The 27886-nt window shown below is 39.1% G+C and overlaps 3 protein-coding genes across 5 annotated transcripts in view; all 3 read left to right on the top strand.

Annotated features, from left to right (window-relative positions):
- The window catches only part of LOC144629838 (uncharacterized), a 57725-nt gene extending 48691 nt beyond the window's left edge, over window positions 1–9034 (top strand). Inside the window, exons 37-47 of the mRNA XM_078488055.1 lie at window positions 689–988; window positions 1473–1781; window positions 2506–2793; window positions 3456–3758; window positions 4490–4968; window positions 5458–5552; window positions 5678–5834; window positions 6228–6294; window positions 6817–7088; window positions 7738–7912; window positions 8644–9034. Coding sequence (XP_078344181.1) covers window positions 689–988; window positions 1473–1781; window positions 2506–2793; window positions 3456–3758; window positions 4490–4968; window positions 5458–5552; window positions 5678–5834; window positions 6228–6294; window positions 6817–7088; window positions 7738–7912; window positions 8644–8885 — 2687 coding nt within the window. The 3' untranslated portion in view covers window positions 8886–9034. The remainder of the gene's footprint in view (window positions 1–688; window positions 989–1472; window positions 1782–2505; window positions 2794–3455; window positions 3759–4489; window positions 4969–5457; window positions 5553–5677; window positions 5835–6227; window positions 6295–6816; window positions 7089–7737; window positions 7913–8643) is intronic.
- Window positions 9035–10712: 1678 nt separating this feature from the next.
- LOC144630057 (PRELI domain-containing protein 1, mitochondrial-like) lies at window positions 10713–21373 on the top strand. The gene is made up of 6 exons (XM_078488336.1): window positions 10713–10769; window positions 10853–10942; window positions 11749–11824; window positions 12382–12536; window positions 20327–20429; window positions 20963–21373. The coding sequence occupies exons 1-6, from the start codon at window positions 10738–10740 to the stop codon at window positions 21053–21055; spliced, it is 549 nt and encodes a 182-aa protein (XP_078344462.1). The 5' UTR covers window positions 10713–10737; the 3' UTR covers window positions 21056–21373.
- A 2402-nt stretch (window positions 21374–23775) lies between these two features.
- LOC144629413 (nephrocystin-3-like) overlaps window positions 23776–27886 on the top strand; it is a 34452-nt gene continuing 30341 nt past the window's right edge. For 2 of the 3 annotated variants that reach the window (XR_013566370.1, XR_013566369.1), the window contains exon 1: window positions 23776–24554. Coding sequence is in view for 1 of the 3 variants with exons in the window: in XM_078487608.1 (XP_078343734.1) it covers window positions 24092–24554 (463 nt within the window). In the remaining 2 variants the exon portion in view is untranslated. The remainder of the gene's footprint in view (window positions 24555–27886) is intronic. The other variant, XM_078487608.1, reaches the window with a different exon arrangement.

Here is a 27886-nt window from a genome sequence, read left to right as displayed (position 1 = left end):
AGACTGCCTACTCACTCGTTGGAAAATAAACAAATAGACTCACCCATCATTATCATCTTTATTGCGTAATTAAAGCCGACAAGGTATCACACCAACTGTTAGACAAATAGATAATAAACATATAAAAGATTCAACGCAAAATAAAATCTAAATCTATCAAAACGAAGAATTTAGAGAGTTTTTCTTTAAACCCAGATAGCTATCTCTGCTTAAAAGTCGTTCCTGCAGTCTCTGGCAGATCTTGGAAAGAATGAACGAAAACTAAATAGCATCTTTTGTGCTATGAGGAATTTGGAATTTGAACCCGACTGTTCGTTCCTCAACAGGCGATTGATTTTTTTTTTCGATGTATTAAAATTGTAACTCAGCTCCGTGGCCTAAAGGAAGAATCGAAAGAAATTAATTATTAATTCCCCAACCGCTGTGTGATATTTCCTTTTAGTTCCCCCAAGCCTCGGAGCGAAGTTATAATTTTTAAAATAGCGATATTGGACTAACGACGCCAGCTTTGTGTGCCTCTGTCCTCTTTTTGACGACAAATTTAATACGTCATAACATTGTAAATCCGATATCAGTGTCTCACAGATTAACTATTTCCTTTATCGCCACTGACTAATCAGGACCAATGATCAGGACACTTTTGCCAACATGGTCCAATAATTGCTTATTCTTTTTATTTTGCAACTAGTTCCAGACCGCCCGCCAACAAATATCTCGGTACACAGTAACAGCAGCACTGTTCTAGAAGTTTCCTGGAACCCAGTACCTACCGAGAACCAAAACGGTATAATTCTTGGTTACCACGTCTTACTGTTTGAGGCTTGGGGTGGATCTTTAAGGAACGTGACTGTTCAGAATTCTAGCCAGTCATATTACCAGTTCCATGGCCTTGAAGCATGGACCAACTACTCGGTGAAAGTGAGCGCCTTTACATCCAAAGGGAATGGGCCATTTAGCTCCAGTCTTCTCGCAAACACTGACGAAGATGGTATGTTGAATATTCTAATTAAACTAAAAAAGGTTTTATTAACGACTTTCAAAAACATAGTTTTGAATTAACTTCTGTCAACGAAAGAGTAAGGTATCTTCTTAAAATGTTTGTTAAGTGATTAAAGATTTGTGCAGCAAACAGGCGTGGCTTTAACGTGAACAAGTCTTGCTTTTTTGCCGAGTATTGCCCTTAAAAATAACCTCGATAAAAAAGTTTCAACCTTTTACATTACCTTTAAATGGGACATCAAATTAGAGAATTGCGGCCGTTTATCGTAGTTAGCAATATGAAATGTCACTTGTCTCTTCGTTCCTTAAAATATTTGTGCGGTAAAAATAAAGCTTTACATGCTGGTACGTTTTAGCTCATTCTCGTCCCCAGGCTCAATCTTGTCTTTTATCCTAAGACATATGGGCTCTGGGAACGAGAAAAGTTTAATCTTATTTTAGATGTTGAGTCGTTCTGTCATGGTCTTTTCTAGTCCCTCTCGTTGCTCCAACTCAAGTCACTGGACACAACACAAGCTCCACCTCTATTCGCGTTGACTGGGAATCAGTTTCCCCTGATGACGTTAACATCCGGGGTATTCACCGTGGATACAGTATCTACTATGTTCCACGTGACACTCCTCGTCCGTCAGTGTTAATGAAAGTAACTGTCGATGAGTTTACCACGCATGTGCAGCTGACAAATCTCTACAAGTTTACTTTATATGACATTTATGTGACGGTGCGGACGAGATGGGACGGATTGAAAAGTTCAACAATTACTGTTTCTACTGATGAAGGAAGTAGGTAGTTTGGTTTTTACAGATTTAAATAATAGAAAATTAACGTTTTCATAGCTTTTTTATATATTAGGTAGAGGGTCATGAAGTCATCAGTCTAAAATTGGCTGTCAAGTGTTACCCTTTGAAAATAAACCCTTTACTTTACTTCACTTCACTCTACTCTACTCTACTCTACTCTACTCTACTCTACTCTACTCTACTCTACTCTACTCTACTCTACTCTACTCTACTCTACTCTACTCTACTCTACTCTACTGTACTTTACTTGGCTTGGCTTACTCTACTCTACTCTACTCTACTCTACTCTACTCTACTCTACTCTACTCTACTCTACTCTACTCTACTCTACTCTACTCTACTCTACTCTACTCTACTGTACTGTACTGTACTGTACTGTACTTTACTTGGCTTGGCTTGGCTTGGCTTGGCTTGGCTTGGCTTGGCTTGGCTTGGCTTGGCTTGGCTGTAGCAGCGATTGCTGTGACTGAATAATCAAATTTGTCCCTCTATCCCTCGTTTGGATGCTTGTCGTCTCACTTTGGGGTGTAAGTTACGAAGTTTGGCCTCACTCAGGGTGTTGTGGACAGAACGCCAACATAAGGTCACGTTTAGGGTTGCACGTGAAGAAATAAAAATATCATCATACTTTGATGGTAGTTTGGATGGAACAGGCGTGAAAATGGTTTCTTTTAATTCAATTTTAAAATTCCGTTGTGTTTTTCAGCTCCAGATCTCCCTCCAGCCGATATAACCGCCACACCACTGGGCAAGACAGCGATCACAGTACGCTGGCGTCCTGTCCCATTTGGTTATCGCGGTGGCATTATAACAGGTTACAGGATCACTTATAACTCCAGTAATTCATCTGGTTGGAGAAACGTTTCGCGCGACGCTTCACACGTCATTTTGACGTCACTTACGAAGTTCACTTTCTATGACGTGTACGTTCAAGCTCACACCATAAAAGGGAATGGTACAGCTCATTATCTAAAGACAGCCACCGACATGGGAGGTGAGAAGCATGACGTAATGCTGCATAGGCTTATGCAAGTTTTTTAACTGTAGCATTGACCAAAAATGTATTGTCTGCCGAGAACGGTGTTTAATGGAGAGTCATTGAGCGAATTTCTTTTGATTGTAGTAAAACCACTATGAAAACCAAAGTAGTCACTCTGGCCAGTCGTAAAGGACAAATACAATACAATACAATAAAAAATACACCTTATTCCAAAATGGCGGAAAATACATTATTCTTTTGTCTTCATACTAATTGGCCCTTATTGCCTTGTTTTAAGCTAAAGATTCTTTTGAATTCTGCAGATGTGATCGAGACCATGAGGGCCAATTAACATGAAGAAAACAGAATAATGTATTTTCCGCCATTTGTATGAATCAATCAAAACTCGAAGAAAAGGCATGTTGCCAACACGAAGCACGAGAAAGCGTGCGTGAGCGAGTCACGATTGGTTCTGATTTTACTCCTGATAAATTGAGAAAAAGGCGCGATTTTTACGGAAAACGAAAGCAAACGCGAATTACTTTTGGCACTCAAGTGAAATTCGCTTTATTTCAATCGTCAGCATTGATTCTCGTAGAAGTGAGTCGGATCAAGAACTCAGTCCTCTTGAGGAAAAACGTTTTTATTGTCACGTGTTTCTTTTCTTATTCATCCAGTTCCCAACGAAGCACCACCAGGACTAACAGCGGAAAACTGGGAAACAACTCATTCAATTGTTATCAAATGGCAGCTACTGCCGCCGTCAAATAACTATGGTATCCTGACTGGGTACCGGGTCCGTTATCAGCTGACAGCGATTGGAGACGAGAGTGTCGAGGGCAATCCCGAGAACGAGTTGGTAACGAATCCAAGTACCAATCAGGTTTTACTGGAAAATCTGGTTATGTATGGTACCTACAGCGTTTGGGTGTCTGCTTTCACCGTCAAAGGTGATGGACCAGCAAGCTTCACTTATGCAGGTCAGCAAGTTGTTTCCTCATTTTTAGCTCATGGATGACGCAGTCATGCAATGAGGTTTCGTAATGGACCTCAATGGCACTCACTCACTCCGTTCTGCTAAACAGTTAATTGTATAATTTATGCATTAAACCTGGATTAATCCAATTCATCCATGCGCTGGCTCACAGGAGCCTTTGATTTTTCGTAAGGTACAACTTCATTCCGCAGTTCGCAATCCATCTTAACCCTTTCCAATCTTGACCATTTCAGTTCCTTTTATTTTTATTGTGGTGTTAAGTAGTGTATACGTAGCAGCTCTCGTAAGCTTGTAATTCTACTTGTCCTCTTGTGTAGCAGTTGCTATTGTTTTCGGGGCTGGAGGCATTGTTCCTTTTGTTTATTCTATTGTTCTCTTGAAGGGTAGCGAGCCATTTATGTGAGAAATTGCCTTTTACTCTGTTTCAAAACGAGTCCTAATGCATTACCTTTCACATGGAAAGGGCCAACTCAGGATGGCTCATTAAAATTCGATCTTTTAGCTGAAGTTGTTTGCGTGTCAATTTTCGGAGCGCTCGTGCTAATTTCGATAACATCATCGGCAGCTCTTCGGAAACTTTTACGAGGATTTTCCGAACACGACACTCATATTCAGTCTCTTTATATACCTATCAAAAAGTCTAGTGTAACCTGTTTGTTATCATTGGAATAAATCATTTAAATAAACGATTTTTCCCCTTTTTCTTTTACAAAGAAACATGTCGTTGTGAAAATCACCTTACAACAAACTGGCGCAAACTAGCTCCTTACCTAAATAACAACATAACCAGCGTGGACGCACCCCACCCCGGTGGAATACTACCAGGCATCATACACGACATGGTGGTCGCGTGCTGTGGCACGTGCAAGGCTCATGGACATTCATTTGTCGATTTTAATCTCGATGGCAACGGAGACGCGTCAGAGAAATCTAGTGATTCAGATTTGAGGGAGAAAATTTCACATGGTACTCACTTCAGTTTCCCTATTCCTGGTTACATGGAACAAGATAAATATGGCGTAGATCTTGGTTACTGGCCGCTCGTCCAGACGCCAGGTGTGGCTTACATTGTCAATACTGATATCGGTGCTTCACCTTCCGATGTTCTGAATAACACCCTGGTTAGCTGCTGGCCAGCTTTGTTGATAGTTTTTGTGATGTCCTTGCTAGCGGGATTTCTTATGTGGATTGTGGTAAGTTGCAGCTGTCGTAAATTTGTAAATTTGTTACCGTTAGGTCAGTTTATTTACAAGACCTTATCGCTTACCACCAAGACTTTGAAACAAGTACTTTCATCAAAACAACTAATTTTACACTTAAAACACTGGAAACTCTCACGCCTTAAAAATGTAAAGACATTTTCTGTTTCTCCAAAGACTTAAATTTTATAACTCCCTTGACAGCGAAATCACCAACGCTCATTCAATTTGCTGTTTAAAGAAAGCCCGTAATAATAAATTATTTCAAGTCATGAATAACATTTCATTTACTAGCTTACTATTTTTCTTTATTTAGCGACTTAGCACCTTTTAGACAACTACAACTTTAAGACAAGAACTTAACGCAAGACAGGAATAGGAAGTGAGGATGATTAACGATGGCGAGGATAGAAGTGGATGAACAGACTTAACGTATAGAATGATTCAAAGTGTGACACAATTATGTTAACTGGTCTTTTTCAGGAAAGTGGAGGAAACCCAGACCAGTTTTCGCGTTCCATAACCCGGGGGCCTGGTGAAGGATTCTGGTGGGCGTTTATTACCATGACAACAGTCGGGTATGTAATGTTTGTTTGCGGAATGGCTTCTTGAATGACGACATAAACAACTATTATCGCTTACAGGCTCAGTTCTTGCTAATTTTTATTTTTTTACAAAAAAAAAAACTATTTATCTCTTTCAGGTATGGTGATAAGTTCGCCGTATCGCCCATGGCACGTGTATTGACTGTTCTCTGGGTCGTGACAAGCTTGATTACTCAGAGTTTGTTTGTTGCCACGGTAACAATGTCCTTAGTCTCTCAGTCTCTAGATGTTGACTTCAAATTGTATGGGAATAAGGTATGACAATTTTCATAATTTTGCTTACATAAAGAGATAATGTGTTTTGCATGATGCCCCAATAGTTCAGCCCAGGATCCTAAATATTTCGGCGTTGCTTACAAAGATCAGGAGGATGGAGCAACACCGAAGAGACCCTTGGTACGATAGTAATCATTTGTTGCTAACTGCAATTGTTTTAAGTGCATTTTCTCAGGATTAATTGCATGGCTAAACCAGGAACGACAATTTCGTAAAATTAGAGCTTGATTAATGGGAAGGACTTGCAGTCGTGTTTCAGTTTTCCTTGCAGTTATCTGTAGGTTTTTTCACATTAGGCTTACAGCTCCTGATTTGTAAATCTGATCAGATTCATATTTGATGTAAAACGTAATTTATTGATTTTCTTCAAAGATTGCTGCCATTCAAGATTCGTTTGAGTATCGCTTTGGATTGAGACGGAACGCTCGACTTAATCCTGGTAAGTTTAGAATTAGACAAGAATAACAAATACGATGACAAGAGCAAGGGTTTTAGTTGTCTCAACCCAGAGGCCGTTGCATTTTGTCAGTGAAAGGTGGGAAACAGGGAACGCGGGGCATGATGGAAACAAAAACACACCAGTATGTGTACACTAATGGCTGACAGTGTACAATAGCTGAGCCAATCAGATTGCATCATTTGCATCAGTATAGTAATTGAATTCTCCAAAATAATTACATAATCACTAGAATGTCAAGTAAAATACCAAATTAAAGTTTTGATACGTTGTCGGCGTTGTTGTCACCGTCGTGCTTCCTTTAATAGTTCCTTGTAAGCTACAACCTTCTTCGATGTATAAGATTTAATTCGAGGAGCAATATAATAGTTCATGCATTCACTCGTAGGGAACATGGTTTCCTAGTTGGCCGTAACCAATATGAACAAACGAACAATCAGAAAAAGTTATTGAACAATCAGAGCCATAATTTCTCATCTTACTTTTGCTCTGTTTAACTTTAAGAAAAACCGTACGCGAGTTATGATGAAATCTCTGAGGCCTTGTTGAAAGGTGATGTGAGCGGAGCGCTGATAGATACCTATGTGCTGGGGAGTAGAAAAGATTTGTTTGAAAAACCTTTTTTTCGAATCATCAAAATCTACGACTATTCCACGGCGTATGGAGTAGTGTTAGGAGGTGAAGCGAGAAAACTGAGGCAGTGCTTCCGAAAATACATGCAAAGACACCAGAAGGAAATATTTCAGACCATACAGGAACATGTTGAATTTGTGGAGGTGAGAAGAGTCGTTCAAAAAATAAAAAAAAAAAAAAATTTTATATACACTTTCATAAATTTTTACGATTTTATTTAGTAACCGTTTTCTTCGCAATTTTTAGTTTCGATTGAAAAGTAATATATCAAACACGAACGGCAGTGTTTCATCGGGACTCGTATCCAAACGCCGAGAAGAGAGTTGAAAAAACGAAGAGCAGTAAAGTATTTATGACGAAATTCGAAGTGTTTGTGATAGCCGATAAAACACTGTCTTGAGTGTTTGATAGATCTTTTCAATGGAAACCAAAACTACGGAGTTAACGGAGAAATAAAAGTCGTAAAAAACTATGCTAATTAAGACCGGGTATCCAAACCTCCTTCACGGTTATTATTTTCTTTGTCTTTTGTTGATGAATTATTAATGAGTTTGAGAAGATAAAATTATATCAAACACTTGAAAGAGTGTTTCATCACATTTCCAAACACCTCGAAGTTCGTCAAAAATACTCCGCTGCGCGTCGTATTTTGAAATCCTTTCTCGGTGTTTGGAAATGTGATATTTATATTATTTTACTGGACGCATTTGTCTGCTTGTTTGTTGAACTAAATTTATATCATTGATACTATAAGTTATTGATCTGTATTTATCGATCTACTTTTTTCTCCAGGAGTCTTCAATACCACTGGCTGTGGAGAGATCAACTGGCTTGTTTGACAGTGAAAGTGCGATGTTCGAAACAAGTCTTCTTTTGGCGTCTGGTTTGTTGCTAGTGTTTCTTACTGCAGGAGCGTTGTGGGAGTTAGCAAGAAGATTAAAGTTACGACGAAGAGTGGCCACAGAAAGTAAGTACAACAAAAAAAGCAGGTCACTTTTTTGCACAGCGTTTTAAAATGGCGCTCGAAAGCGTCGCGTGGCTGTTTTGGACTAATATTTTCAGAGCTCTACGATTGGTTCAGTTATCTCGTGCAACATACTCTAGCCAATAACGGTGAAGATGCTAACTTTTTGGGCCAATCAGGTTCAAAACGAAATCGTGATTTAGCTAGTCATCATTGGTTAATTTATAGTTTCAGTTGCTATGTCGTCATTCCTCATGTTGACGCCTTTAGTTCTAAATGTCTCTTTCAAGCATTGATTCGTCATTTCAAACGGAACTAATCAGAAACTTTTCAACAATTTTCCAAAAATCAATCAGAAACTTTAAAGAATAGCAATTGTTCACTACTTTATATAAATTTTAGGCAGGCGGAAAATGCAGAAAAGCGCGTCTCTGCGTTTGATTAGACCAGTTGTAGACTATGGCCCCGTCCACACTGACCCGGGAAAATTTGAAAACGCATCTTTTTTTATCCCGGTTAAGCCAACCGTCCACACTGAAAAGGCGTTTTCGGTCACCGAAAACGGGGCTTTTCAAAAACGCTAACCAATGAAGCGTATCGTTTTCAAATTTACCCGGATTAATGTGGACGGAAAACATTTTACGCGGCGTTTTCAAATTTCTCCGATTCCCGGGTCAGTGTGGACGGGGCCTATGTCGCTGACTTGTGCTAACACGTTTTTTTTTGTCCATTAGGAGACCATTTGAAATTGTTAAGAAACAACACGAGCAGCGAAATGCATAAGACTGTGGAAGATTTTACAGTTAGAATGAAAGCATTAGCTGAAGAGTTAAAAGCAAAACACTCAAAAGAGAGATTAAAACTTCTTGACAAACTGAAGTCAGCCGGCTCTTACAAAGGATTGAAATACTCGACAGCAAGAATTTCCATGGAAAACACACAAGCAGGCGATTTAATACAAGCTACACAATGTTAGGGTTGTGCGGCTGAATTGCTATTTCATTATTCGTCTTCTCAACGAACTGAAATCCGTCTGTGGACCGACGAAATACTGAACAGTGTTGCAGGGTGGGGGAGGGGAGGGGAAGTAGGAGAAAGTCCAAGAAAAACAGACGTTGCGGTTCAAAGGAAGCCCTTGTGATTATACACCTAAACATGCTCATATATAACAAATAAAAAAACCCAACAGTACCTCACTAACCCTCTATAACAGCTAGACTCACTCCACAAAATACTGTACTGGCAAAAATTTAACCCAATACTAATAAAAGAATTGCAACTTTTGTACCCTAAATGATCTTTCAACCTCCCCACAAGTGTTATCCTAAAGCACCTCCTGGTCCCCCCATCTCTTTCCGCCAGAGTTTTGATAAAAGCAAAGTTGTAACTCTGAGACAGCCCTAAGAAATAAAGTGCTGTTTGATTGTACGGCAGCTGTACAGTTTTATTCGTGAAATTACCCGCTTAAAAAAAAAGAACAGAACTGAGGCATAAACGTCTGTGTGTCGTGTTTTTTATTTTTGATAAAACGGATTCTCCCCTTTCGTGGCAACGTCATACTTTTGCAAGCGTTCTTACAAAAAATTCCTGATTTATGGTAGAAAACCATTTCACATTTATCTCGCAATTTCGCTCAAGGTAACAATACTAATTGTACAACAGACGTTGATATCCCGATTGATAGAGCGAGATCAGAACCACACGTATCCGCAGTCAAACGATACAAATATGTAAAAAACAAGAAAAGTACCTATAATAGTTTTGCCTTGTTTCAACAAAAGGTGCCCGGCCGGCTGACTGAAAGGCTTGAAATTTACCAACAGCCACCCTCCCTCCCCCTGAGGTCCTCTAGCTAGACCAGGGGGCTAGGTGGTGTGCCTAGCCAACCCCGGTGACAGCCAAGCTGCCACAGGATTGAAGCTGGCTGCCAAACACAAGACCGACCACCATTGAAATACCATGACAGTGCTGTGACTGGCAAAGTCTAATGAAAATGACACAAAAAAAACTCCACTATGCCCACCCCCTAAAGCAAGCCAGCAATTCAACCCCTGACCCTGGGCTCCCTAGGGCTGCTAGCTCTACCACTCAGTTACCGGCTGCACAAGCTTCCAAGACGTTGCCCCCCCCCCCCCCTTCCTCAATTTTTTCTCGCGCGGACTGGTCCACCTTTGGCAAATCAGTGTAGACTTCAAAGATAAGGATTTAATTTTCAGTGTTTAAAGATCAATACTTTACTGGTATTATGATGGTTTACTAATTTTTTTTCAAGCTTTAGTAAAAAAGTTCTTCGTGTTTGAAAACAGGTAAATAGACTTGTCGGCGCCATTTGTCAAAGCATTCGGTTAGGTTGCGGAGCGTTTAAAAAGTAAAAATACTCGCCCATTCGAGGGAATGGAAATATATTTAAACTCAGCAACTATTTTATTTATCATTGTTCATACTTGCTCTTTGAATTGATTTAAACGAAATTCCCCGAAATAGAAATAAAAACTGCCTGAGACGTTTGACCGCAGTGTAAACCACACGTATTGCAGATTTATTTTCCAATTTTATTACCGACAACCATTGTTTTAGATTGTTAACCGAAGGAAGGGAGTAATGGAATTAAACCTTAAAAACAACAACAACAACAACAATCACCACCACTTGAGAAACATCAAGAAAAACAACAAAACAACTGCTTGAAAGTTCCGTGGACGACGCCCACTCGGACCAGTTTCTCATCGGCTAATGTTTGACCGCGCGAAAACTGGATACTATTGTCTCGGTGACCAGGCAATTTCCTCATCATTTCTTTCGTAATATTTATAACTTTTGCATCCAAGATGAAGTTCTACTGTACAAATTGTATGCTCAAGTAAGTGATTCTCGCTTTGTACATTCAATGACAACTTAACCAAAGAGTTTAGGTAACTCATAAATATATTCTGCTGTCTTCAGATTCAACTGGGATCAAGTAACTAATGCTTTTTGGAAGCGATATCCAAACCCGTTTAGCAGACACGTGCTTTCGGAGGATATCATTAGCAGGTAGATATTTCTCGTATTTTTTACTTCATTGCTGTTATTTTGTCGGCAGTAACGTTTTAGGATCGTCAGTTATTTTGATTCTGTGTTTGGGTTAAGTCTTGGGGACGTTTTGTGCAATGGCAGCTAAATTCGTGACAAGCGACACGGCGTTTACAAATTTACTGTATAAATGTACATGCATTGATGACGTTACAAATTTTAATTAGCTTCAAGCTACGAGCATGTTGCTTCGAAAATTGTGTTTTGTGTTCACATTTGACCATACAATAACACGTCTATTTGTAATGCTTCTGTAACTAACAGCCTAAAATATTTATTTGCGAATACATACGTACTATGTAAGCTTATATACAGAAGGTTTAGCCTTCGCGTAAGCTTAATTAATTCTGCTTGATGTTGGCACGTTTGTGAATTACTTCAATAAACATAACAGGTACTAGGTATGCTTGACAATGAATTCTCGCCATTGAAAAATTCTTGACTGCATGTATTAAAGCATTACAAAAATACAATTAATTTTATTTTCTGTGATGCAGTGCATGTGTTGTAGTTTAGTCAAACTCTTCCCTTTTACTATTTGCAGCGTTTCATGCATCACATCCCACATATTTATTGCTTTGTTGTATTTCTTTTATATGCACATGCCAGTGTGCACTATTGATGTAACAGGAACTGCTTTTAAAATATTATAGAATAAGGTGCTAAGGTGTCAAATTTGATTTTAACTTTGTATATTAGGAGGCTTGCGATCATAGCATCAATACAAAAATACTTGTATAATAACATTTTTAATGATTTCTTTTCAGGTCATTAGTTGGAAACAAACTTGTTACCAAAAAGCTAACAACAAAAACAAACAGTCTACCAAGATGGGCAGAAAGAGTAAGGGCTGTTTTTTTTTTTTTGTTTTGAGGTTTTTCCATTCATTACTCTATTACATTGCTGTGCCCCTGTTAATATTAATACTAGATATCTCTTCTTAAGGTTCGCGCCTTACTAGCTTTATAAACTGTTGTTGTTCTTGAAAAGTTCCCTTCATAAAAATGTAAAACTTGCAGGAGACTGATATATAAAATCATTTCGATCTACGATCCTTGTCAGTTGTCTGCCGTTTAATTCGGTATTTTTCAATGGTGGACGTAAACCCATTAAATAAAATTGTTAATGTTGTGGTTCAATTTTACTCTTGGTCAGGGCTGCAAATAATTTTTTCACTTGAAAGGACATATGTCCTACTAAGACACCATCTTGGTCGGACAAAACAAAATTGTGGTCGGACAGATTTTTATTCATAATTTGTTGCTGTAAAATGATTTAGGATCACAAAATTGTGGGACATCATGTCCAACCACAACCTACTCATCCAAGTTTTTATTCCTATATAAGTAGAATTTTACAGTATGAGTCATAACTTGTTTATATTGCTTTTTTTTTCACAGTTTGTGAGTTCAAAAGTAGCATGTGTTGTAGAAGAATCTGTAGTGGATCCTGAGGCTAAAACTCTCACAACATACACAAGAAATATTACATTCACAAGACTCATGGTAGTGGAAGAAAAATGTGTTTATTCAGTGCATCCAACTAACAAGGAATGGTGAGGAGATTGTGATACTTGTGGTTGTAAAATATAGTCAATGCTTACAAGAAGGCCCATCCTGCCATCCGGGACAAGTAATAAGGGACCTTCACAGGGGCGGCAGAGCATTTTGGAATGTGGGGGGCTAAGACTGTCCCAAAAATAATTGTCAGGTTTTCATATTTGGAGCGACTTTTTTTCCGATCTACCAATTTTTTCGACTTTTTTTTGCTTGTTTACAAGCAAAAAGAAGGAGAATAGCGTTTACCTGGGCTAAAATCTGAACCGGAAGGGATTGCATTCTTGTTAACTCTCAAGGGACTGTTTTAATTTCTCAAGGGAATACTTTACGCTGTGGGTGATCAAAGCGCGTGACTTGTAAAGTGTCACTCTATAGTTGTGCTTCAGCACTTCCGTTCTTGTAGAAAAAACGTGACTTGTCAAATTTACAAACATTGTATAAGAATCAAAAACGTGAGTAGCCCAAATCTTACGTCACATAACCAATTAAGAATGTAAGGGGTTCAGCGCTCGAAGGCAGCGAAGTTTAAAACAATTAAGAACGCAATTTTTACTAGTACAAGTCTTTAGGCGCTACCTTATTGTTACTTATTTTCGCGGAAACTTAATTTCGCGAAAATTGAACGAGCATATTTCGCGGGACTTAATTTTCGCGATTTGACCAAAAATACGTCATTAACATAAAAAATACAATAGAAAACGTTTAAAATAAATTTTCGCGGGTCTTTAATTTCGCGATTTTTTGAAAATCGCGAAAATCGCGAAAATTAAGTCCCGCGAAAATAAGTAACAATAAGGTAATATTAATTTAACCTAAAATCACATAGCGAAAATAAAGACCGCTTGGACATGTCCAAGCTATTTAAAACTACCACTACGTCAGACCCATGTCACGCGATCTCTCGCTTGTAGCTATAAATAATCATTCACCTATTTTCAGTTTGAATACTCTGCGCTCTGTTTGTGTGAAATATTTATTGTTGTGTTACTCAAGCGTTTGGCTCGGAGCGAGTACAAGTCGTACAATTTACCCGGAACGTGTTAAATATTGCAAAACAACGACTTATTTTCTGGATATCCCAATTTTTGTTTTGAGTTTACGGTATTTTGAGAATCGAAACGTTATCGAAACGTAAGTTGCAAGCTCAGCAAGAATGTGTCAAAGCACGGGATACACGTCATCGCGCCAGGGGAATTACCAAAAGCTTGTCGGAAGACGCTAAACGGAGAAACACAATGGGATAGCCTTTATAGTCTACTCTTTATTTTGGCGTGATTTGGCTTTGTTTTAAATGAACTGGTTTGGGTTATTTTATTGAACATTCGGAACAAAAAAAATATTTGCATGCGTAAGCAGGCATTTTTCCGGCTAGGCATGTGGTTTTAAAAAGCAAAAGATGACGTGGTAAAGGAAATTCATGTCACGTTCACTTCGTGACTAACGCAAACACGACTTGTGTGTTTCTCAATGGACTGCTTTTCTAAAGATTTTACTGTGCGGCGCCGTGCCTTTAATTTAGCCTGAAAGAGGTCAGGAGGTCAAACATTACCCGCACGAACACACTAAAACGTTGCTAATAGTTAACCAAAGGGAACTCATTTCGTGACAATTGATTATTTCTGCTGAGTTGCACAATTTAGAATTGCAACATCATCTAGCAAAGCGCACTATTACTAAAAATAGATTTCGCCACATGATACCCCCCCCCCCCCCCCCCCTGCGTGAGTCGGACAACAATTTCAGTTTTGGCAAAGGCTTTGTATGGAGGGGACGCTTTCTTGACAAGAAAAAAAGGGCGAGAAAGGCACAATTTGAGGCCGAGATTATCGAAAGGCTCGAAAAATGATAGATTTCAAACATTTTTGCTTTAGTAAGTGAAAAACAGATTGAAGGTATCCAAAAAATGGCCCAAAATTGAATTTATTAGTCGAAGATCCGGTAATGACACCACAGGCGGCCCAGGCTCTCTCGTTAATTATTTGCAACGGTCGTTGTCGGTTCGACTCAAGCGATCGAAAAATATGCTTCATAAATTGACGAATTTGAGATCTTTCGTTCCTAAATTACAATAAACTGTAAGCCATATAAATAAAGATCACTTACCTATTGTTGATTGTCTGTTATTGTGTGATTTTGAGGGGTTTTGGGACGTTTATTCCCCACTTGCCGCTGACGCCCCCTACTAATACCAAAGAAAAAGACAAGGCATGCAGCTTCCAACGCCGCCAAGTCCCGACACGGCCCAGAATTTTTCCAATTTCTCGTATTTCCAGGCGTCGCTTCGCCATCCAGCCTCGGTCAAATATAGTTCGATAAATTACCAAGCTTTGGGCCGAAAATCGTGGCAATCGCCCGGCTTTAACGACCTAAACAGCCGCTGCGAATTTTCACATTCGACAAGAATCCGCCATCGTCAGTGGATGTGGCGGAAAGGCGGAGATCATAACGCCGTTATCAAATTCAAAGTTTAAAAAAACCGAGGTCAGATTACGCGTGCAAGCGACAAATGAACATTCTACCCCTCCCTACAGTGCTAGGCGTGTGCGACGAAAAAGACATTCCCATGTGGACTCCCATGTGGGTCAAGTTTAGTTTAAAAACAATGTAATGGTAATTGTAAAAAAGTGTAGTAATGAAAGCATTAAAATTGAAATAAAAGTTCATCATAATGATGGTATAAGCTTTTGTCGTTCCTCTTTTGGGAATGTCTTTTCGTCGCACACGCCTAGCACTGTAGGGAGGGGGTAGAATGTTCATTTGTCGCTTGCACGCGTAATCTGACCTCGGTTTTTTTAAACTTTGAATTTGATAACGGCGTTATGATCTCCGCCTTTCCGCCACATCCACTGACGATGGCGGATTCTTGTCGAATGTGAAAATTCGCAGCGGCTGTTTAGGTCGTTAAAACCGGGCGATTGCCACGATTTTCGGCCCAAAGCTTGGTAATTTATCGAACTATATTTGACCGAGGCTGGATGGCGAAGCGACGCCTGGAAATACGAGAAATTGGAAAAATTCTGGGCCGTGTCGGGACTTGGCGGCGTTGGAAGCTGCATGCCTTGTCTTTTTCTTTGGTATTAGTAGGGGGCGTCAGCGGCAAGTGGGGAATAAACGTCCCAAAACCCCTCAAAATCACACAATGGCCGTGTTTTCACGAGCGATTTTTCAGGTCGCTAAGCAAGTCATAACCGGAAATCTCGTGAAAACAGTTACTTTTCCGACTCGCTTAAAGTTAAGCGAGTCGGCAAACTTCAATGCAATTCTCATTAAATTTAAGCCACCAAACCAGGTAGCTTAAGCGAGTCGGTAATTAATTCCCGCCAATGAGAAGCAACTTGCGGTCATTCATCTGACAAGGCTGTCAAATCGGAAATAGAACACGCGTGATTTTTATGCCTCCTGCGAAACTTATCTGAATGCAAAAGAGCAAATCATGGGAAGCGAGTTTCCTTTCTTTCAACATTGAAATGCAAAACATTAAGCTCACGTAAGAAATCATTTCCTCTAAGTCTCCATTCGTTATCTCTTCAGTGACGAATGATCATTTTGAGCAAAGCCGTAGGGGCGCGGAGACCGTAAATTTTTCCTGCGAAATCTGTGGCTTCCATAACCAGCACAACCAGGACTACATGTAAGCGCATAAACTCAGTAAATTATGAAAAGAAGAAGGACATACATGCGAGCTCCATCTGCATCTCCCGCCATTATTCAAAAAACGTTATTCGAGCGTGTGCTCTTGTCAAATTATTTTAAAAATGAAATATAATCTTACTCGTGAAAACACCAATTATTTTTAAGTCGCTTAACAAAGTCTGTAAACAAAACACCTTCAGGAATGTTAAGCGAGACAATCGTGCTCGTGAAAACACGGCCAATAACAGACAATCAACAATAGGTAAGTGATCTTTATTTATATGGCTTACAGTTTATTGTAATTTAGGAACGAAAGATCTCAAATTCGTCAATTTATGAAGCATATTTTTCGATCGCTTGAGTCGAACCGACAACGACCGTTGCAAATAATTAACGAGAGAGCCTGGGCCGCCTGTGATGACACCTTGATTTCCACTGCAAAATTATTCAGGCTGCCGAGAAATTTAAGCGGCGGATAGCGAATTACTATCGAATTATATAATTGCGAAGGATAGCACTTGTATGTTTGCTTCATTTAGGCACCGGAAAGATCGTCGGTTGCAAGAAGTTCAGAATTCTTCCCGAATTTGACGGCACTGATCGCCGGCCATCCGATCTGTTTCGACACATGATAGATAGAGCGCGAAAATATTATGCTATTCAAACGCCTTTCTAATGGAATTGACGGCGGGTTTGATTTAAATAAAGCTATTATTTATCCCCATTACTATTACAGACTGCAGCTACAGCTGCCGAGCTCGAACAGTGTATATTAAATAGTATTTGCCGCGACAATTGTGTAACGAAATTGACCTCTTAAAATATTCGGGTCAGGCAAGCGCAAGGGGACCGATCGGACGAGCGTTTCTTTGTGTAATTTTGTGGTGGCATAAATCTGAGGTTAGCTCTGTTGTGTTGGAAAATGTGCCACTAAGAACAGTGTAAACGTTTTGCATTTCTCATAAAAATAAATGTTTTCTTTCAGCAAATCCCGGCAGCAAATCGGGCCTTTATGATCTTTATAATCCATTCAATAACTGAGAGTAAAACATTTTACACATTCATTGAATAATCGCTCTGTTTGACAAACCTTTTGTTTCAAACCACGGTTTGAGCTTTCTACGTTGCACAGGTAAGGCTTTCTCTCGAATTCCGAGCCAATCTGGCCATGGTTTTGTGAAACAATCGCTAAATATGCCTCCAAAGTGCCACTCCAACTGTTTTGCTGGAAATGTAGTCGTTAGAAATGGCATATGTAGCCGTAAGGTAAAGAATTACGCAAGGAGAAGCGGCTTTTGGTAATATCCAAACGAAAATTTACTTCTCAATGTGGTGTTAAGATTGCGTGACGAGACAAAAGGTAACTCTGTCGTGCGTAACCTAACCTGCGATCAGGCGTTATTTTTCTGCATTACGCCGAGTAGAAATCTTTCTTACTTGAAAGGAAACAACTATTTCGATTAAACATGTTAAAGGCAAACGTCAAAGTTTACCTTTTTTTAACCAAGCCGCAAAGTACCCAGCCGTCACGACTGACAAATACAGCATTTACTCCGCGAAAATAAAAAAATGCTTGAACTGAAAGACGTTTGAATTCTTCCATGATATGTTCGAACAACAATGCCCAGGATAAACGTTCTACTCATTCTAACTTCATGCAAAAAAAAGTCGATATCTCGAAGAGAACTTTGATTTGTTCTCTGAGCACAACCCTCCAAGTTTATTTTTTTCCTTAGTGGCCATTTGACCACCAACTGCTCAGGTTTGGTCGCCAGTGAAAAATTTTAGTCGCTAAATTAAGCTCACGCTTTCAATCCTTCTTCTCAATTTTAGTCGCCAGGCTGGCGACTTTGGTTCCAATTTATTCGCCAGCTCCAAAATTTTAGTCGTCAGTCGTCATGGCGACTAAAATGGTCTTAACTTGGAGGGTTGGAGCAGTTTCTAGACCGAAGATTTCCAAAGATTCTCCAATTGTCGTACCAGTCTCCTTTTCAACTGGTCAGCAACAGAGAGGAGTAAGGGCTCTGGGAACATAGCTGAAATTCTTAAGTTGTATAGTACTCAATCTTGTACTTGCAGTCCGATGTGAAGGTCACTGTTGTTCCTCTTAAAAAGTAGCTTTCCATGTTCACTTGCCTGATGGGCACTGAGGACCCAGACAAGCCATCTGCCAATTAAATTTTGATTTTGAAACAAGAGATTAAATTTTGCAAGAAGGTACCTGCCCTGGTCAGCAAAATGTGTGAGTTGCTTGTTCAAGTTTTTCTTTTTTTAGGTCTGATAGTTCCTTTGCCTAATGTGACAATTTCTTAGGATTAGACATTGAACAGTTTTGCCGTGCATTCTATAGCTACTTCTAGTTCCTCAGATTTTTCTTCACAGAGAGAAAAACAGGAAAGAAGAGTTTGATCTCTGGGTGTGCATAACCTTTTTAAATTTATGCACAACTCTTTTTACTCGAGATCTCTCTCAAAATTCCGATTAAGAAACAGCCCCTTATCCCCTCTACTGCCTATCCGGGTGCCAGTCTTGAGAAAAAAAAATTCTAATTGTATAATTAATTATATTTATATTTACCTAATTATATTTACCGCCGCCTGGTTAGCTCAGTTGGTAGAGCGCCGGACTGCTGTGCGGGAGGTCGTGGGTTCGAACCCCAGACCGGACCAACACTCAGGGTCTTAAAATAACTGAGGAGAATGTGCTGCCTTTGTAATTTCATCTGCAAATGGTTAGACATTCTAGTCTTCTCGGAAAAGGACGATAAACCGTAGGTCCTGTCTCCTGTATCTTCAGTCTTATAACAAGGGACGTTAAAGAACCCACACACTATTCGCAAAGAATAGGGCACGAAGCTCCCGGTGTTGTGGTCTGGCCTTTACAATTGTGTAGTAAAATTACAGTACGTGTAAAGCGCATTTGAACATATATATACATATGAAAAATGCACTATATAAATACATTATCATTATCATTATCATTATAAAAGCATTTGATCATCTAATCAAAGATCTCTTCGAGATACCAACTTTTTTGCATGAAGTATGAGTAGAAGGTTTATCCTGGGCATTGTTGTTCAAACATATCATGGAAGAATTCAAACGTCTTTCAGTTCAAGCAATTTTTTTTATTTTCGCAGAGGAAATGCTGTATTAGTCAGTCACGACGGCTGGGCGCTTTGCGACTCATATACTATGGCTTGGTTAAAAATAGTAAACTTTGACGTTTGCCTTTAATCGAAATAGTTGTTTCCTTTCGAGTTAGAAAGATTTCTACTCGGCTTAATGCAGGGTTCCCGATAAAGGTTACGCACGACAGAGTTACCTTTTGTCTCGTCACGCAATCTTTACCCCACATTGAGAAGTAAATTTTCCTTTGGATATTGCCAAAAGCCGCTTCTCCTTGCGTTATTCTTTACCTTACGGCTACACATGCCATTTCTAATGGCTACATTTCCAGTAAAACAGTTGCTGTTTTTTTTTTCTAATGGTGATGCATTAACTTCTGAACAGAAGCAAAAACTTTAAGCGTTTACTGCTTCCACCGGAAGTAATTTCACAACAGGCTACAAAAACACTTGTAAATATCACTTCACACCTGCATTGAATGATGTTGCAATTCTAAATTGTGCAACTCAGCAGAAATAATCAATTGTCACGAAATTAGTTCCCTTTGGTTAAATATTAGCAACGTTTTAGACTTGTACCAGTACGAATTTGCATTCTTAATCGTTTTAGGTTAAATTAATATTTGCGCCGAAAGACTTGTACCAGTACAAATTTGCATTTTTAATCCTTTAAACTTCGTTGCCTTCGAGCGCTGAACCCTTCACATTCTCAATTAGTTATGTAATGTAGCAATTGGGCTACTCACGTTTTAAAATTGTTATATAACGTTTATAAAATTGACAAGTATGTTTTTTCTACGACATTGCATGTGTTGACGCACTACTACCGAGTGACACTTAGAACACCCACAGACAAATCCCTTGAGAAATTAAAACAGTCCCTTGAGAGTTAACAAAAATGTGCGGAATTTGGTCCAAGAGTGACAAGCTTCCCCCCAATATCTTTACCATTTTACTTGTAAACAAGCAAAATAGCCAATAAAAACTGGTAATAAAACATTCTATTGTAACGGTTTCTCATTTCAGGACTACTTGTCAAAGACAGTCATGGATTTCATCTGGTGTGTTTGGTTTTGCGAGAGCAATAGAAAGATTTGGTATAGAAAGATACAAATCAAATGCCTCCAAGGTAGGATTAATGTTGTTAATATGTTTATTATCTTTTAACACTTTCAGGGAAACCGTTAATTTTGTTTCCTGAGAATCTCAGAGTTTCCTAAGGTGGAACCAAGGGAAACATTGAGATTCAAGGGAAACATCAAACTATCTGGTTTCCGGAGGGACCAGTCATTAAGTGGCGTATTAGACAGCACAACACAGACATCAATGTGCACAGGTAACATTGCAATGTTACCCTCTGACATCATAGATTTTGCAATGCTGCCTGCTCAGAGACTTTTGGCAGGAAACAGTTTAATTGTTACATGTCATGTGACCTTGTAGTAACCGATGAGAGCATGCACTGTTCATGGAAATATTCCAGCTCTATAACAATAATGTATATTATGTTGTATCTTTGCAAACTGGCCACTGCTGGGAAGAGTGTTGTAGTTTGTTCTGTAGACTTCTGAAGAAAATGTCACAGAATTTTTGTTGGGTATCTACCACCTGGTAGCAGGAAAATGATTCTAACATATATATTTTTTCTTTTTTTATCATTAGGCAATAAAAGGTCTAAATTTTATCATGGAGAAGCTGTACATTCCTGAAAGACCTCCTCGTACACTTCCTATTCCGGTGCCGCAAATGAGTTGACATATGAGGTCATTCTGCTGTAATGGTTGATATTTACATATCACAATTTTAGTAAGAAACAGAAAACTCAATGGAGAGCCATGATGTTAAAATTAATTTATCAATTTGCATAATGGATAATCTCAAAATCCCTTTCCAGTAACTGCTATCCAAGCTTTACGGCAAATAGCAATTTACGAAACTTGTTTTGTTACTAAGTTAACCATTGTTGTCTTCCAAAAAAAACAGTTTTATTAAGTTTTAGTTGATCACAGCATACTTGAAGTTCCAGCTTGTGTACATTTTGTACCACTCAATAGCTTTCATTTCAGTGGCCACACACTAAACACAAACAAAACACATCACATCTGGTTTCATTCACAGACTTAAAGGATAGAACTACCTTGTACAGTATAATAAACTACAACATGAAAGTAATGCTCAATAGCTTTCATCCCAATGGTCACACTACGATTTTCGTCCCCGACCACAGTAGCTCAAAATATTGGAACCATCTTGTACAGCATATGGACAATAGAAAGAACTGCTTAGTTGCTTTCAATTGAATAGTTCAGGCATACTTTGGTTTTGTCTGATAAGCTGAAGCGAAGTATATCCAAAGTAGCTTTTAGGTAGCATTCCGCTGAAAAAATAATATTTTGATATATTTGTTGCTTTGATGGATAACTTCTCGTCTTGCATCTTTTCTTCAACTACAAAAAGAGACAATGTTCACATGCAATAAATTAGATATAAAAAAAAAAAAAATTACCAGGCAGTTTAAGCTGTATTGTAAATATTTCTTTAAAAAAGTTAAATATTGTGATATAACTATGAATACAAAAGGTTATTGTTGTAAACCTAATGAAGGAACACTGTAAAATATTAAATTTAACAGTGTTGATATTTTGAAATAAAATTGTGCTAGAACTTTTGAGCTAGCTGAGGCAAAAAAGGCATCTCTTGGTTACTATATTCTAATATTAAATCATTATTAGACTACAAGCCTATGTTTTCTATAAGCAAATAGCTAAGGCCTGGTTCACACTAGTGACATAACGGCATAACGGCAAGGTCACGCAAATGCACCAGTGTGAACAACATGACATAAAGACATCGTTGGAACAACATGTAATGACGTAAGCATAACAACATAAGGAAAAAATTGAAGTTTTCTTTAAGTCGTTATGTTCATGTCGCTATGTCGTTATGTCGCTAATGTGAACCAGGCCTAACAAGGCATAGCCAAGCTGACTGTCACTCAAAGAAAATGAGGGCGAGTATTCTAATTGTTTTAGAAGACACTCCAAAGGATTGCATTTTAAAACCTACAATTTTATGTATGTTTAACACAAATCAATCTAGTAACTTTCACATATAAGAGGGACATGCACATGATCGTGTTCTGACAGGGAACAGTGGAAGAACCAAATATCAGATTTGCAGATTTGCCAATACAACACGACTGAGTATATACTGATAGTTGTATGGATGTTTTGGTGAATTGTTTTTATTTCTAACTTGTGTTAATGTTGGCCTTCGCCAGGGAGCAACAAGGGAACAAGAAAATGAGGGAAATGAAATAGAAAGTCTTTCCCCATTGGAGTCTTGAAAATGTAGTGTCCAAGACACGCCCCACATGTTCTCTGGAGAGAGAGTGCAGCACTGGCCTTAATAATGTCTGCTGTAGGCTGTGAAGGAAGAAACTGGTCACAAATTACTTGATTTCTCACAAGACAACCTGCAGAAAAAAAAAATTAAAGAATATATTGCCCGAAACTCTGCTAAATTATTTAATAAATTGCTCCCAGCATGTTTTGTTCAGTGGCTAGGGTTAAATCAAAGAAATCTTGCAGTCCCGCCCCCCTCCCCACCTGACCACGGATCAACCGTTCTTTTTTTTCTTTCTTTTTCCCGGCGCAGCGAAAAAGAAAGAACCCCCAGATTGCAGGTTACCCACCCCCACCTCCCTACCCGGGTGCTAGAGGTTTTCTTGTGCGATTTCCGGTGTCGGTCATGTCCGAAGTACCCATCAACCCAAAACAACACCCACACTATATACCCAGCGCGCGAGAAAAAAATTAAACCTCTGGTACCCAGGGTAACACCTCCCTTCTTACAGAAAAAAAAAATCATTTCCGGAATTTTCGGTTTCAATATACATAATATTATATGGGACATTTTAGCCTCATCATCTCTGGGAACCTCTTTCCCCTTGCCCGGAAATAGACTTCCTGCTTCTTTTCTTCCGGTTTCCCGTTACCTCTCCACCTCTCAGACCCTCCCACGAAAGAAGTTGAAAATATACAAGTATTGCACTATGCCAATCTTTGAACCTCTTTATCTTCTCTTCCAACAGTGCTAATAATTTGACGTATACGAGCCTTTAATATTCTCTAACTTGTAACGGAGTTTGAAGTCCGGAAATTAATGTTTTGAAAATTTTTGACGTCGCTTCACGTATTTCCTCTTAACGGGGATGGTCCTGTGAGCTTGGGGTTTCCTGTGACACAAACTCCCGGTCAAAGTTGAGAATTTCAAGTACTGCAGGGATTAATATCTCCTGCTTTGAAATTCCGGAAATTGCAGTATATTTAGATTATCGCTGCCAAGTAAAACAATAGAAAGAGTGACAACTGGAGTAATAAACCGGAAGTCGGCATTTGTAAGCTTCGCCGCTCGTGATAAGTTACAGTGATGTGATTGGCTGATGACTTGTTCCAGCATGCTGACTTCGAGGCAAAACAAACGGGGTCGCGAGAAAGTGTCAAGTATTCGTCGAAGGAATGAATTGATGTTGTAGTTACAGCATGCAAACCCGGACAAATCGCCAGTAATACCCTCAAAGTAGTGTTTTTGAACGGATGTTGACTACAGTTTACAGCGTACGTTGTTTTGAGATTCTATGCTCAGAATTCCTACACACGACCACACAGAAATCATGGCGGACTTCCAACATGGCGCCAGGCAACTGTTTAACCTGACGGTGAATGAAATTTTGTCGTGCCAGAGGTAAATAAATCACGCAAACGGCTCAGAAGTCTGTTGAGGTGCGTAATGGGTTCTGCGAGCTCCATAAGTGGAGGGAAAGTCATAGTCGATGATGAATTTGGAGAAGAAGTTGAATGCGGGGTTACCAAGAGAGTCCCCATTGAATACCCTACTAGTAGTCGGAAGAGCAACTCGTTACGAGCAGGCAGTTCGTTCGGAAAGAAAAAAAGCAGAAGAAGTACAAAAGGCAAGCCTGTTATCAAGAGCATAAGCCTTCGCTCCGCTTTCTCCGTTGATCTAGAAAACGAGGCAGACGAGGTCCGCAGAGAGTTCGAACTTTATCGACAAAACAGGTTAACAGAAATTGCTGAACTTGAGGTACGCAAAGAGAAGCTACACAGCGAAAATCAACGTCTCCGTGGAGAGATCAAGGCGCTACAATCGACATGTCTGAAGTTAAAGAACGAAAGGGCTATGGCTTTGGAGGGAAAGGAACAAGCGCTTCAGAGGGCCGCTGCTTTTGAAAAAGGTAGGATTATATGTAAGCCTTAATGTTTGTATAATCGTTAAGCTTTACGGTGAGGTTATGCTGGGTTTTGATTACATCACTTGCGCTCGGGTTATGGCACATAGACACGTAAATTTAGTGTATAAACCGAATCGAATACATAAGTCTAATCGCAAAACGTATGGTCAAAAGCTCAAATTTACACTTATTAGTTCAGGTATTTGATGTTGCTAAATGATTTACCATTAATAATTGATTTTCTAGTAGTTTCCTAACCTCTGTATGAAATTGACATAAGACTTACTGTAGATCGATCGTGACAATCGTACGATTATGTTGATTTCATTGTTTACGTCTTTGATTATTGTCTGTTAGTCAAAACATCTTTTGCACCACTGTTTGAAAAAGATAACTTATAATTACACCTTTCTATTCTTTGGTAATTTGATCACTTGTATATTGCCCCAGGCGACATCCATTCATTTGAATATTTTTAATATGAGATTGTTAACGTTTAATATTACTGTTTTCATTGTTTTTCATTGGGTATTTAACCATGGAGTACTGTATAGAAAGTCAAGCTTACTTTCAACTTGAGAACACAGACGATTTCTCGAGGATGTTGCGTGCAAGATAGAAATAACTGTGTTCTGATAAAGAGAACGCAAACAATATCTTTCGAAAGATCAGCTTTAAGGAACACTCCTTTGCAGGCTGCCAAAACATGAGATGGACAAATTAGGGTGGTTTCAGGCTGAAATACTACTACAAAATGCCTTATCTCGATAACAAAAGTGATCAAAACACTTAACTTCAAAGTTGGAATCACGCATTCACATTGAAGTTTTTCTTTTAACTCATAAAATGCTTGATAGCCAAATGCCGAGCTACTATTTTATCTGCTCTTCTTACAGTTTACGCACAAGTATGTTTACTGCACCCTCCTCCAATCTTTTCCTATTCACATTTAGGCAATTTCTACGAACCGCAACCGTACCTGTGGTCAATTTGGCATCTTCTACTATGCTGCTAAAATCTGGAACTCTTTTGCCACAATGTACCGAATCACCCCTAACTGTATCGACTTTGACTTGACATGAAACATTCCTTTTATGTTTTAAAAACACTCGACCGTTTGCATTCTGTTCTAAATATATTAAATTATTAATTTTGTAAGCACATTGAGATTTTCAAACACACCATACAACCTTCAGTTGATTGATTATTATTTAATAATTATTGTCAGTAAGTTATTCCGATTCTACTGTTCATTGCTAGAACAGTTTGCCTGGAAAGTTTATTTTAAAATGTTACTTGCCATGACAGGGATTCTAAAGAAATTCACTGAGTGTTTATTGTTTCAAATAAATACAAAAATATCCAGAATGTAACAAATAATTAATCCCCATTTTAAACCCTCAATAACTAATGAGGTGCATGCTTTACAATGCATGGTAAAATAAATTACGAAATACTGCACTGGCCTTTCTCTTGATATCCTGAGGTCTATTGACAAGAGTATAACAGTATCTTTTAATCTGATCCTAAAGTAAATAAAATTTAGTTACAATCATGGTGTTTGGCATGTATTTGTCCTTGGAAATGGGATGACTGGTGACTTAAGGTGTGGCGAAGGTGTGGCGTCAAACATGTATCTGGCTTGTGTTAGGATTCGAGTCCAGTCATTCCTCCCCCCACGGGTGGTGGCTTTAGATTTGGTCAGTGGATACATTTGAGTTCTAGAAGTCAAAAGTTCAAGCACGCATGGGCATTATATTGTTGTCGTTTTAGCTAATTGTATTTAGGGTGTTGGTTTGGGATGCCGATGTCCTTTTATATACTACACTTTTCGTCGGATACACGTTGCTTGGCAACAACATGCACAATAATGATGCTTGGAATGCTTTAGTCTTGAGGTACAAATGATCAGAAGAATTGGAAGGGATTTTGATATGAAACACAGAATAAGTAACGCAATAATCAAATAAACTACACAACTCTCTGAGCATGCAGTAATTACATAAAATACCAAATGTTCTCTATGGACAATACAAGGATTATGATTATACAAATGGAATGAAGTATATCTTAGCCCATGAGCTATATATTACTACATATTAGGGGGGGCATCTTATTGGAAGGATTTTTGCATTTTGTATGTGAATATGTTTGGATCATAGTGTAGTCACTTTTAATTAATCTACAATTTATTCAAGCCCTGGCCAGGGTCATTTTATTGTGGTGTTAAGCAAGCACAGCATGCACAGTGCCTCTCTCCACCCAGATGCATCAATTGGTACTGGCGACTTTAATGCTGGGGGGGTAACCCTGCAATAGACTAGCATCCCATCCAGGATGGAGTAGAAATTTTCCTGGTCACTTAATGCTACAGAATCCGAGATACATGTAAGCTCTAGCTGTATGGGGCACTTTGGTCCAATGCAGGCTTTACCTTTATCTCAGGGTTAAAGTCAGGGTCAGGATTACAGGATATACCAGTTAGAGACTTGGAATAATGTTTTTGAAGACATAAACACAAGGACAAGATGGGAGTCTTAAGTGGCAAAGTTTTTTGTGCAAAATACAAATGAGACTTAACCTTGCTGGCAGGTACAGTCACCCAATTGTTAGTGAGTTGGAGTCTGGATTGAGCAGTAGATGGGTACGAGCCCCTGGTCACGGTCATTGCGTTACAAGTTTTCTTGCATAAAGCACTTTACTGTCACAGTGGCTCTCTCTAACTAGAGTATAAATGAGTACTGGTGTAGTACCTTAACAACCTGACAGAATGACTTGGGGGTAACTGGGACTAGCATTCCAGGAACAGTGCTAGCAATAATACTCCTAGTCATTTTATGCTATGGAAACTGGACAATGTTGCTCTGGGTCTGTACAGGCCACTTCAGCTTCTGCCTTGATCTGGAATTTTTGAATTTGAATTTTAGACGTTTCTTTTGCAAGAGGTTGAATGAGCAGTTCACAAATGCTAAATTTGAATACCACCCCTCATTTTGGCCATAAAATTTTATTCGTATTAATTGCATCGTCATGTTTAGGGGGTAGGTTCAAATTATGAACCTAGTGAGAAAAAGGCAACGTCTGCATTCGGCCTAGAGCTCATCAGGCCAGAGCTTTATCCCATTTTCCAACAAAATTTGGGAATATTTTTACTCCGCCCTGGTTAAGATGCTAGTCTATCACAGGTTTACCCCCGGCAATAAATTCGCTTGTACCCATTTATACACCTGGGTGTAGAGAGGCACTGTGAGAGTCTAGCCCAAGAACACAACACAGTGCCCCTGGCCATGGCTCGGACACGAACCTCTCGATCTGAAGTCCAGTGCACTAACCAT

Source organism: Oculina patagonica, chromosome 11 (genome assembly GCF_052425735.1).
Source record: "Oculina patagonica isolate OP01 chromosome 11, crgOcupat, whole genome shotgun sequence".
NCBI classification, from domain to species: Eukaryota; Metazoa; Cnidaria; class Anthozoa; order Scleractinia; family Oculinidae; genus Oculina; species Oculina patagonica.
Note: the sequence above shows the minus strand (reverse complement) of the source record. Positions and strands in the feature narration are given on the sequence as shown.